The 13,701-nt window shown below is 33.9% G+C and overlaps 1 protein-coding gene across 11 annotated transcripts in view; it reads left to right on the plus strand.

Annotated features, from left to right (window-relative positions):
- rg (A kinase anchor protein rugose) overlaps positions 1-13,701 on the plus strand; it is a 620,520-nt gene that overhangs the window by 331,026 nt on the left and 275,793 nt on the right. For 7 of the 11 annotated variants that reach the window (XM_088271658.1, XM_088271653.1, XM_088271655.1 and 4 more), the window contains exons 20-27: positions 186-328; positions 1,565-1,729; positions 2,588-2,767; positions 4,188-4,283; positions 5,581-5,688; positions 6,176-6,353; positions 9,253-9,546; positions 12,686-12,774. In XM_088271658.1, coding sequence (XP_088127784.1) covers positions 186-328; positions 1,565-1,729; positions 2,588-2,767; positions 4,188-4,283; positions 5,581-5,688; positions 6,176-6,353; positions 9,253-9,546; positions 12,686-12,774 — 1,253 coding nt within the window. The remainder of the gene's footprint in view (positions 1-185; positions 329-1,564; positions 1,730-2,587; positions 2,768-4,187; positions 4,284-5,580; positions 5,689-6,175; positions 6,354-9,252; positions 9,547-12,685; positions 12,775-13,701) is intronic. The other 4 variants (XM_088271660.1, XM_088271662.1, XM_088271661.1 and 1 more) reach the window with 1 other exon arrangement.

The following is a 13,701-nucleotide window of genomic DNA, read 5'->3' on the forward strand; positions in this document are numbered from 1 at the left end:
ACTGACAATTCATTACTGTAAACAGTAATCAGCTATAGAGAAAGTTTAAAATAAACTTAGTACATTTTTGTTCTAGCCCTTTTAAAATATATTAATAAATTTTTCAATTGAACATATTTTGTAATCTTTTTTTCTCATATTCTGGTACCAAGTACTAATTTTATTGTGAAAATGTGTTGTTCCAGAAAACAAGAGGCCAAAATGCAGCCGCCCAATGTTTTCACCCGGCCCAACAAGACCTCCATTTAGAATTCCCGAATTCAGATGGTCCTACATCCATCAGAGACTTCTTTCTGATGTGCTGTTTTCTTTGGAGACTGACATACAGGTAATTAGTTTAACTCTTTGTATTGAATAACAATGCTTATGATTTTTTTTTTACATTTCTGATGGGTGTTTTTTCGACTGCTGGGGACGGGATTTGATAGTTATGTTTATATTGTTAAGGCCTTAACGAAGAGATCGGTACATAATATTTGTATAAAGACATTAAATATGTAAATCCTTCTTTTTTGACATTGAAATTGACATTGAGTCTGCCTCCGTAGTGTAATGGTCAGCACGCTCGGCTGCCGTTCTAGAGGTCCCGGGTTCGATTCCCAGGGGGGTCAAATAAATATAAGTGATGTTTAAATAAATGATGTTTTCACTGTAATATTTATTCAATATTACCCTGGCTGGTACCTGAAGCGGAGGGCTGATCACCTTTCCTTCATGTGTAAACGATCAAGATAACACTGCGTTATATGACGCAGTGCCCTATGCACCATTGGGGTGCGGATAAGGGTGTAATATATATTTGACATTGAAATGAGGCTGGAACAGAAGGTAAAAATACCCTTCCCGTCCTTAAGCATCAATCGACTGAACGGGTAGAAATATTTTTCCCGTCCTAAGTTTGTTTTTCACTCTTTATCGTTCCATGATGCATGCATTTTTTAAATTTATTTTACTTACCATCCTGTGCATGATAAAAAGCCAGGAACTACGCTTGGATGGCTTGACTCCGGCCAATGTCTGTACCTGACTGATTCTCCAGTTCATTTGGCACGTTGCGCGTGGCAACGAGGATAGCCTGGAACAACTAGTTGCGATCGGTAGTCTGGAGGGAAAGAGAGGGATAGGAAGATCCCCACATGATGGACTAATCAAATTAAGGCAGTAGCAGGCACCTCAGTTGGTGTAGCGCAGTCAAGGGATAACTGGAGAAGAGTCATTGCTTCTGCAAGGGTCACAACCCTCAGCAATGAGGAATAAGACAGAGGAGAAGAACATGATAAATATACATATGCAGGCTTATTGCTTAGAAGTAATATTGACCAGCCAACCATAAATTTACTAGTGATACTGGTCAAAGTTTTAACCTTCTTCCAACCGACACAGTGATTATTTTTTTGACATCCGCACTTTTTTTTTTTTCTTTGGGTTAACAACAGTAACATATGTAAAACAAAACAATTAGAAGATATACATTAAACAAGCCAATTATAGTTAACCACAGAAACATTGAATTACGTTTAAAAAAATGGTTCTTATTTGGAGGTTAAAATTCTCTCTCTTCTAGGTCTGGAGAAGTCACTCTACCAAATCCGTACTGGACTTCGTCAACAGCAGCGAGAATGCCATATTCGTAGTCAACACAGTCCACTTGATCTCGCAGTTGGCTGATAACCTGATCATCGCTTGTGGAGGATTGCTGCCACTCCTGGCGTCAGCCACATCTCCAAATGTAAGGAAATACATGTATTTAGAAAAAAGATTGCACGGATCAATGATTCAGAAAATGCACAATTTGAACACAATCTAATCTTTACATTGCTGATATTATGCCTAATACCTATCAGGCATAATGTCAGCAATTCTTGTATTTTTTTCATCAGCAATTGAATACAGTACAACTTTTATACAACATATCACTCACTCCTTTCAACAACACCATATATCAAAAATCTTGATTTTTCAGGATATCGTTTTTAAAGTTTGAGAATATAATGAAATGTATTAAAAATAAATATCAAGCCACTTATTGAACTTTTTACTGTGCAACAGATCTTTTTAGGTAAAACCTAAAGGTTTTTTCTCGATTTGCATACAACAGAGTTGTGTATAATTTTTTGAATGAGAGAGAGTTAATAAGCTAGGTCTGTGTATAGCATTTTTTTATGTTTGGTGACATATTTATCTCACTTTTAATTTATTTGAACTGAAGTATTATTGTTGGGTAATATATCCAAAACCAAGCAAGGTTTATTGGATTTAATTCTACATTTATTTATGTATAAGTTAATACGTGACGCGTTTCGTCTTGTTAAAACTTTATCAAACACTGACTAAAACTATTTACAAAATGTCCTTGTTTTAGTCAGTGTTTGATAATGTCTTAATAAGACGAAACGCGTCACGCATTAACATATACATAAATAAATGTAGAATTCAATCCAATAAACCTTGTTTAATTTTGGAACCAACCAACCAACAATTCAATATGCAGTACCACCAACTGTCTGCAGTTACAATAAATGAACTATTATTACTGAATTCAGGTAAAAACAGTTACAATATTTGATTTTTTCTACATTTTTTACAGAATGAATTAGATGTTATCGAACCTACCCAGGGTATGCCCATCGAGGTAGCCGTCACGTTCCTGCAGCGCCTTGTCAGCATGGCTGACGTATTGATATTTGCAAGCTCCCTGAACTTCGGCGAGCTCGAAGCGGAAAAGAACATGTCCAGTGGTGGTATCCTCCGACAGTGCCTGCGATTGGTAAGATCCTTTTTACCCGCACCCGCATGCTCCACTGCAAATTGAACCCTTTCCGAATCAAACTGTGGTTCTAATCCCGACATGTGATTTGATCATGAGTGGAAAATTGTACAAAATTTACACGTCATACTTCGAAGGTTTTTCTTTGATGCCACTGTTCTTTTGTTACATACACAATTCTCTCACTTTTAAATATAACACGTTTTTTGGTGTAAATAATGTGAATTTCACCTATGTATAGAAATATTGTTATTATTGAATTTTTTTTTAAAAAGAAATACATGTGTTTTTATTATTTTCACAAATATTTCAATTTCATACTATTTTTGTGACGTAAGCAGCTCATTATTAGAAATAGGTATCAAATTGCGGTAGAGCGGTTCGAACCGAGAAACTCTGACTCTGACACTAGCCGCGGGACCACAACCCGTCAAGTTTTTTGTACGACATTCTATTTATTTTTATTAATTTTCTCCATGTTTATTAATTTATATTGAACTCTTTCCAAATCAAACTGAGGTTCTAAGCCCAACATGTAATTTGATCATGAGTGGAAAAATTGAAAAAAAAATTGCATTTTATACTCTGAAGGTTTTTGTTTGATGCTACAATTCTTTTGTTTTACTCTCACTTTTAAAATACAACACGTTTTTTTGGTGTAAATATTGTGAATTTCACTTTTGTACAGATGTATTGTTCACTTTTTGATGACATGGTATTTATTTTGATTTGATTTGAAGTTTTTTTATTATTTATTTTAGGGATCATTTTGCCTCCAAAGGGAATTTCATTCAAACCTACTACCTTCATTTATTCAAATAAAAATATTGTGCTAATTTTTTGTTTTATTTTGGTGAATGAATGGCTTTTCTTACTCTTGTATATTTGTAAACTGTTAAATTATGTACATATTGATTTTTGCTAACGAGTGAAATTTTCATCATAAATCTGTAAAATATTAACGCACTAAGGATGGGTATTTTTAACAAGTATTTTTAACCGGCCTGTGGACCGCTGGCGATGGGATTTATATATAGTTAAGGCCTTTAGAGGCTGGTGCAAAAGATAAAAAATACAAACAAATGGACAGGACATATTGCAAGACAGGACCCCGACGACATAGTCACTGTGGAGGGTAGAAACTGGTTGCAAGCAGCAACCGACCGGAGGAAATGGAAATAAGAAGAAGAGGCCTATATCCACAGTGGAGGACAGAGGGTTCATTAAGAAGAAGAAGAAGATCTTAAGCATCAATCGACTGAACGAGTAGAAATACCTTTCCCGTCTTTAGTGTGTTAAGCATTGATTTGGTCGGTGAGTGCGAGTTGCCATTCGTTGACCAACGTTTCCGACACAATTTGACTAAGTGTTTTTTTTTGTTTGATTGATGTTGTGACCATATGCAATGTACATTCCATAGGTTTGCACGTGTGCTGTAAGAAATTGTCTAGAATGCAAGGAGAGACTTCGCTTGTCGATGGTGCACAACGGAGCGCATCGCTCTGGCTCTCCCAAGGTAATCTATGATGCACTTCTACTCCTATGAATAATTATATCTTTTAGCCGCTTTACTTCACTCCAAGACCTACTTTTAAGACTTTCGTTCCCCGTCGTTTCATTTTTAAGAGGCCATCTGATAATTCTGGGGGTCTTGAGATCTTTCTTCACTAATATGACCACGAATATGACTGCTACATTAGTCTCTGTATCCAAAAGATGGTGATAACTACGTTTTTTTAATAAAATAATAAAAAAAAACCCTTATCGGCACCAAATGGTGCATAGGGCACTGCTTCATATAAACGCAGTGTTATCTTGATCGTTTACACATGAAGGAAAGGTGATCAGCCCTCCGCTTCAGGTACCAGTCGAGGGTAATATTACGTTTTTTTACTGACATTTAATTTTGAAATTTCATTTAATATAAAACAACTACTAAATAACTTCTTTTTTTTTCGTTAGCGACTGTGTTTTATCGTTGCTGTCATCAGATTCGTGGGACGCTCAACAAAATTATATTTTACATGCAGAATGAAGCATATTTAAACTCATGATTTAGTACCGTAGAACGGGGCTACTTGAACTTTGATGTGTTACTTGAGCCCAGTACAAAAAAAATATTTAGATTGTGGTATCGATCGAAGTATTGTGACAATATGTGTTACCTGTCAGGGGAACAATGAATCATGCCGATATGTTCATTATTGTAGACCAAATACAGATCTAAATATTTTTTTGTACTGAGTCACATCAATCACTGAACACATCAATGTTCAAGTAGCCCCGTTCTACGGTAATTAAAATGATAACACTAAAATAATATTTTTATGAATTTTTATAAATATAATACATTATTTCATTTTAAACATGGCAAGAGTTGATTGCTAGTTATTACATATTTCAGTTTTTAAATATTTATTGATTTTTATGACTGAATTTCAATTATATTCTTACACATATATCCCGAACCACTGGTCGACAGTACCTACTACTACTACTACTACCATCACGCCGTTTCACCGCAGGGGTAGGCAGAGAGGATGGAACGCCACACTCTTCTGTCCTGATATACACTCCTCGCCTCCTTCACATTCATACATCTAGTCATACATGTCCTCCGATTACGCAGACTTTTGACACTGCCAGATTTTAGGTTCTGATTGATCTGATCGTGCTAAGTCTTTTACAGTACCTTCTAAAGAATTTCACTTCTTCTTATGTTCTCTGATATGTGAAATCCCCAGAAGTTTTTATGTTTGTATGGATGTTTATGAGATTTATATTTAAGATTATAAATAAAATATTTGTTACAGAGTGTCGTTGAGAGCCTAAGCACCGGATCAAGTTTAGTGAAAGACCCAGAAAGACTTTTGCAGGACATGGATGTCAACAGACTACGTGCTGTTATTTACAGAGATGTGGTAAACAATCATTTTCTTTAAAATCCAAAGTAGAAGTTTAAGTGGTTGTATATGTGATATAAATTTTGTCTTGTATCAGTTACAATTTTTTATTTTACATTGAGTCATATTTATTTTATTTAAACTTCATGTACAGAAAATAAATAAGCACATTGGCAGGCTTATTGCTAAAAAGCTATATCTTCCAAACCAACCAAAAACAGACTATGTAGTGATATTGAACAAAACGTTTTATATACAGCTGTTTGCAATCAGAGGGTAGATAGTACTTGAACATTAAAAAAAAATCATAAATTACAAATTAACATATAAAAAAACATAAATTTCAAAAGAAGATTATAAGGATTATTTTAACTTCACACTTTGCTTTATAGATGGCTCTGTCGGCACTAACTCTTAAGTTAACATATAGTCAAGTAGTTTTGATAAATATCTGCTTTACCCATGGTACAATGATTATTTTGTTTCTCAAACATTTGTCTTGCAGGAAGAAACGAAGCAAGCTCAGTTCCTGTCGCTCGCGATCGTGTACTTCATATCAGTGCTGATGGTCTCCAAGTACCGCGACATCTTGGAGCCCCCCCCTCCCGCGCTGCCCCCCTCCCCTGTCGTGCAGCCGCGCCGAGAGCACCCCCAGTCCCACCACGCCAAGCACGAAGGACAAGGTAAACTAAACTCACTCCTAGCCAAACCCGCGTTCCTTTTGCCAGATGACTGAGAGTTGTGCCCGTGTTAACATTTTGAGTATTAAATGCAGATGAGTTGGGTACAATAGTAATGAATATTATTAAACCATATCCGCTCCCTGTGTGGAGCATGTTAAGTCCACACACTGTCTCCAGGCTTTTCTGTTGGCCGTCAGTTTCCTCACATCCACCCAATTCAGGTCCGCAAGTTCAGACGAGAACTGCTGTCGAGTTGTCAGCAGTGGTCGTCCTGGGCAGCGTGAACCTGATGCCTCGTAAAAGAGGCAAGCTTGATTAAGGCTCTCGGGAGGCATGCGAAGTACATAGCCAAGCCAGTTGAATCGCCTTTTCTTGATGACAGTTGTGACCAAAATTTGCTGCGTCCTAAGCCTTATCTCTTCATTCCTTACAAAGTCGAAGCACCGCACGCCTTAAATTCTTCGCAGGCACCTATTCTCAAAGCGAGTGTTTTCGCCTAGAATTTTCACTCATGAATTACATGAAATTATAGTAACTTTAAATATTAAGAGTAAATCCACTCACAAGTAGGCATAGGCTATGAAATTTAAAAAGTTGAAGCCTGAGTAGGGTCATGATAAGCGGTGTTGCATAAGCCGTAGCTTGATTTCAGAGTCACTTGGATAATTACTTGGATAATTAACACTTGGTAATTCAAAAAAAAAAAAATCTCAAAGCTTAATACACGGCTGCTCTGGACCGTTGTAATGTGCCATGTTTCACAGCCGTATAAGAGATCAGGAGCAATGCAGGCATTGTATAGGCGGCATTTGGTCTTCACCGAGTATAAATCCGATCTCCAGGAATCTTCTTTCTTAGGAATTGCAACTTTGAAACTCGGATACCTTAGAAGTGGACGTATTCATTGAATATTTCAACATTCAAAACAAGACTCTTTATAAAGCCAACATTGAAATATTCAGTTCGTATTGTCTCCCAAAAGTTTAACTGAAAATGTCTATTAATACTTTAGAATTATGGCGTCAATTTCTTGATATGTGTTAGCCATTTTGAATGATTTGAACACTTATTTGATTTCTTGTATGTCAGAGTAATTAGCATGATTGTGTTTTCTGCTCATGAATGTTTCGAACTTACTTTATCAACGCACTTAGCTGCACTCTCCCATATCCTCACTTTTGAAATTATTTTTAACATTATTAACCGTATCTTAGATTCATTTTGTACTTTGAATACTTCAAAATATTAACACAGCCAAGCTTTCAATTGTCGATCACCCACTTTGTATTTTGGAATATGGTTTATTTGATGACGAAAATCATATGATGTTTAGAAATTTATTTAATTATTATTAGTATCTACATCAAGCTTTGTTTGGTTCATTTCAATAGGTTTAGGAATTCAATACATGTATCGCTCACTCCTTTCAACAATGTCATATATCATAAAACTTGATTTTTCAGGAGATCGTTTTTAAAGTTTAAAAAAATTATAAAATGCATCATATTGAACATTTTACTGTGCAACACATCTTTTTAGGTAAAACGTGAACGTTTTTACCCCATTTGAAAAATATTTAGTTTATTTCGAAAAATAATTAAGCAATACCTTTTCTTCAAAATGCAAAAACAACATTTTCTGCCCTGTAGGGAGTAAATATTAAGTTAAAAATATGCCGCTTTTGCTGGGACATAGTACATTTTCTGGGCATTCTGAAAACATGCACAGCTGAAAATTGACGATTTTTGTTATATGACGTTGAAAGGAGTGAGCGGTATGCGTAATAAAATGATTAATCTCTGATTTTTATTTACCCAGCTACTTTTACGAAACTTACTACGAATAGTTGTTAACAATTTATGATTGTCAGACGTAATTACTTTCCACTGTTAGCATTTTGCTGTTTGAGTCATGGACTAATTGAAAAAAATTACAAGGTTTTTTTTTAAAGCATTGTAAACATAACTAAACATAATTATTTTGAATAATTTATATAATGCTATTTTGGTAAAATATTACAGCAAACTGGTTTGCTGTGATCAAATTTTAAGAATATGAAGAGAATTTATAAACAAATACGTTTTTAGTTTTTTTTTTAAATCGTCTCACACACTTTGTTTCTAACTGCTGGTGAAAGAGCACTTCATGCTATCAGGACCTTAACAGCAAAGGCATGCTGACCAAATATAGTTATAGGTGATAAATATTTTTTTTTAATTGCCAACTATATTGGCTTCAACTCTTGACCATTCCTTACCTCTTTCAATATAAGCGAATATTCACAGTAAAATCTGGATTTGTCTTAAGCTCAACAGTTTGAGGTTATGTTTCTAACAACTGCCAACATGACAGTTAGATCCAATGTTAATGAAATATCTATGGAATCTGTGGTTTCTCTCAATCTCCTTTTGAGAAGCCGGCAGGTACCTACCTTTTGAAAAAGCACTTGGTATATGTAGATTTGGAACAATCCTGGTTATGAATGCGAGTGTTTTTGCCTAGAATTTTCACTCATGAATTACATGAAATTATAGTAACTTTAAACATAAAAAGTAAATCCACTCACTGGTAGGCGTAGGCTATGAAACTTATAAATTTGAAGCCTGAGTAGGGACATGATAAGCGGTGTTGCATAAGCCGTAGCTAGATTTTAGAGTCACTTGGACGTTAGGTAATTAAAAAAAAAACTGGATATGAATGAGTTGAATTCCTTGTTGTTTCTTGAATTGTGAGTTTACTTTGTATTTTTTAACTAAAGACATACTCGAGTACCACTGTATGCTTCATGCTGTAATTCTAATTGTTATTTTTCCCCTCTTTTCACGCGGCTTCATGGTTTAATTGGTAAAATTCGCTAAAATCACACCACACACACACACACACTGTTGCGCACTCGCAGCGAGTTCTAGACCGCTCTTTCCCCAGTGGTCCCACCACGTCTATCCGCAGTTCCTACCCGGGTCGCATCCCAACGCGACCCAGAACACGCAATACCCGTCCAATCACAACTCCCCCAACACGGCCGAGGCGGCCAAACATCCGCACCACCACCACAGGGGAACGTATGCCAACGCGGGGTCGCAACACCAACATTACAAAGTGGCCAATCACCATAACCACTCCGGCTATAGCAATAACATGAATAACAACTCCCAATATTCCAGGCATGGAAACTATCATCGTAGTCACTCAGGTAATGAAATGTCATTGGCGGGTGTTATACGCAACTGAGTGCTTCATCTTTTTGCTGTTGATGTTTGGCAATAATTCACTCATTGTCTTTCCAGAATTTAAAGTTTCATAAAATAATACATATATTTTTACAGTATTGTATACAGTACCGTAGAACGGGGCCACTTGAACTTTGATGTGTTACTTGAGCCCAGTATAAAAAAAATATTAAATCTGTATTTGGTCTACAATAATGAATGTATCAACATGATTCATTGTTTCCCTGATGGGTGACACTTATTGTCACGATACTTTGATCGATACCAGAATCTAAATATATTTTTTGTACTGGGCTAAAGTAACACTATATAGTTCAAGTAGCCCTGTTCTACGGTACTTACCGTATCGTACGGTTTGTATCACCAAAGTTTTTTTTTTAAATGATCAATTAAAACATACAGAGAAGAGTTTTTTTTAAAATTGATATATAAAATATTCATAAATATAATGCTGTTTTTTCAACATGTTAGATTTCTTAACTCGTCATTGATCAATGTTTTTGTATGGTTTTTTAATGAATTTTTTATACAATGGTAAAGAATTAAATTTTTTTAATTTAAGTTATTATCGTGTTACATCATTCAATCAATTTTTCTTTCTAGATTATTCTAGTAAATGAAAATAATTTTTTAAATTATCTATATTTGATTTATACTTATTTTGTATTGACAAAACAGCAATGAAAATGTCACCTTCAGTATACTATAATATATTATATTATTTTTTGATATCTCATCAAAGATGAAGAAGAATTTGGAATGTGTGATTATAATCCAGAATTCGGACCTCACATACTAATATAAGAGATTCTGCTTAGTAAAAAGCTTCTTTACATCTCACCAATAGATGTCTCTAGTGAAGTTCTAGTGATTCAAGAAGAAGGTTTCTAAATTGGTTCATATATATAGAACTTCCAAGATTTTGAGTAGTGTGGTTGTCAATAATGGGTAGAATTGGTAAATGTTACACGTGTGTAAAGTGATCACTTAAACCAGCCTTTGTCGGTCGTCAGCCCCGTAAATGCCCAGACCTCCATATTCTTCTTCATCTTTGATGAGATGTCAAAAAATAATATGAAAATAACTCCTGTAATTGGAGACAATCTAGATTTTGTGAACAAGTATTTGGACACACTCAAAATGTTGTAAATAATATATTATTTTAAATATTTATATTTTATGTGTATCCACGCTTAATGGATGTAGCATTTAATTACATTCTAGATTTTTTTGTATTTGCTGTAATTTAGATGCACATAAACATGTTTGATGTTCTTCTTAATGTTAGTTAGTTTCAAATATATAAATATCATAGGATGTTATTTGATTTTTAGAATTTTTTTGGTGTAGTTTAGATGCCATTTTTTCAGCTATGAAATTCAATATGATTTAACCAGTGTTTAGCCAAGTGCCCATCCACTTCTTTAGTGTAGTAGTTAGAATGTTTGCCTGGCATTTGTGAGGTCTGAGATTCGATTGTGCTTATGTCAGTAAAAAAATTACACCGATATTAAAAATGTTACCATGTGCAAATAATTTTATTTTATATTCATTAAGTACCATCACAGAATTAAAGATTTTTTGAAAAATTTCTGTCTAACACTAAAAAAAAATGGATGTGTTGAATACAAATTATAATGGAAGCTTTTCTCGTCTCAAAACAGTTCTGTTATCTGATATGTAATATGTTTGACTGTTTACAATTTAACTTGAATCTCCTAAATAATATAAAATAAATTTAGACAAATAAATAAAATATAAACTTCCGTGTCGTGGTATTGTATAATGCATGTTATTTTTATAGAAAACATACTTTATTTTTTCTGATATCAAATGTTATGTCATGAAATACAATGCATCAGCTGTGAGAAGTTATTGTATCAACACATCATACATATAACGCATTAAGTCAAAAGAACTTTGAATAGTACGCAACAAAGCTTTATAATTTACTCCTTTTATCCATGGAAACTGTGAAAAATATAAACGAGTTATAATAAAACTATTCATGATTAGATTATGGAGGTGAGTAGATATAAAATAGATACATAATTCGGCCATCACATCTTCGGATTTCTTAGGATTATCTTCGCATCTTAGGATTGCAGGCAAATAACTAAGAAATTATTTTAAAATGTGCCCATTATTGCAAATATCGCTCACTCCTTTCAACAACGTCATTTATCATAAAACTTTATTTTTCAGGAGAACGTTGTCAAAGTTAAAAAAAAAATATAATAAAATGTATTAAAAATAAATATCAAGCCACTTATTGAACTTTTTACTGTGCAACAGATCTTTTTGGGTAAAACCTGAATGTTTTTTCTCCATTTGAAAAATATTTAGTATATTTCAAAAAAAATAATTAAACCATACCTTTTTTACAAAATGCTAAAACAACTTTCTGCCCTGTAGCGGGTAAATATCAAGTTAAAAATATGCTGCTTTTGCTGGGATAGAGTACATTTTCTGGGCATTCCGAAAACATGCACAACTGAAAATTGACGATTTTTGATATATGACGTAGAAAGGAGTGAGCGATATGTGTGTGATGAAATAAATGCATGGATAAATGCATGCTGTTTTTGTAAAATTTGTGTAATTTCAATATCATATTTCTGCTATTTGTAGTTTATTTTTAAAAAATGAAGTCAGAATGTTAATGTTACCAAAATTAGTTTTTTACCAAATAAAGTTCTATACTACGAAGATAAAATTTTATCTTCTACATGGAATCCCATACCTGGACTGGTGTATCTAAGGCACAAGACTGATCATCTCACTTTGCATGTTATTAATAGTCATGTCTGTGTTCATCAAATACGGTGTCATTGTGTGTGATAAGAGTTTAATATATAAAAATAAATAATTTGTTTTTTTTCTAGATGAGATAGTGTATTTATTCAACATTCAAATGTGTAACTATTTTTTGGTTGCATTTACCCTTATGGACACTCTTGATGGATCATTATTTAAGTTGGATTAATGCATCCCACATAATTCACTATTTTATTGGGTTTTGCTTGCAATAGAATAAAACACAAAAATTTAAAAAGTACACTATTTACATTCATATTTCTAATAATCCACTATTTTTCACAGGGTCAAATCATGATGATGAATACGCAGTGATTGTTGTTGATGAAAACAACTCTTCGGTTCTCCACGACCAAGACTCTCCTTCTATAAAGGTCAGTATTTTTTTGTCATTGTCTTTGGTCTATTTGGTCGTTGGTGCCAAATTTTTTATAAATTACCAAAATTTTAATTAATTTTTAATCATCACAATTGTTTAGAATTTAAATAATATTTTAAATCTAGTTCAAACGATTTTAAGTATCTTTCACATGAATAAAAAAATTTAATAAAATTTTATCTCAAATATAAATAAATGCTTATTTAAAGTATCTAGCCTTTTGACTGCTAATAGTGCGCTTATATATCCTAAATGAAAATTTTCATACTGGCCATTTAACCAGCATTTTATTGTCATATTTTAACAGCCATATTTGTTCGTTACAAAGTTTAATTCTAGAAATCAGCTATCCCTTGTACTATTGAATATGGTGCCTATAAATTTTAGATGCACTGCCAGTTATTGTTGAAAACTGCCATTTTTTGGAATGTAAACATCCATGTACTCAAAACTCTCCACCCTTTTGAGTATTTGGGTACACAAATACAAGGATATTTTAATTATGCAACTCCAGGATTTGCTGGGATATAGGCACAAATCCTTACATAACACATGGGTTTAATAAATATTTCTTTTGACACCCATATGTGTGGAGTACCTATTCACCTTTTCAACTGAAAGCTCTTATATAGTTATTAATTTCAACAGCATCGTCTGCGAGATCTAGATCTTGAGTTTTATGGAAAATGGAGATGGTTATTCCTTGGTCTGGTAGTATTGCATTTAATCCATAAGAGAACGGTGCAAGAACGCAGCCTTGGCTGACTTCAGCTTATGGATCTAATCAGTGACAACACATTTGACTTTTATAATCATTCACTGTTCAGATGAACTCAGATGAACTACTTTTTAAGGAGATCCCAATCATGTCTAGCACTTTAAAATGTGCTATCAAACATCTCTTGATAAAATAATAAAATAT

The sequence above is a fragment of the Brachycentrus maculatus genome, unplaced genomic scaffold (assembly GCF_059751285.1).
Source record: "Brachycentrus maculatus isolate JH-2025_06_01 unplaced genomic scaffold, ASM5975128v1 h1tg000454l, whole genome shotgun sequence".
Lineage (NCBI taxonomy): Eukaryota > Metazoa > Arthropoda > Insecta > Trichoptera > Brachycentridae > Brachycentrus > Brachycentrus maculatus.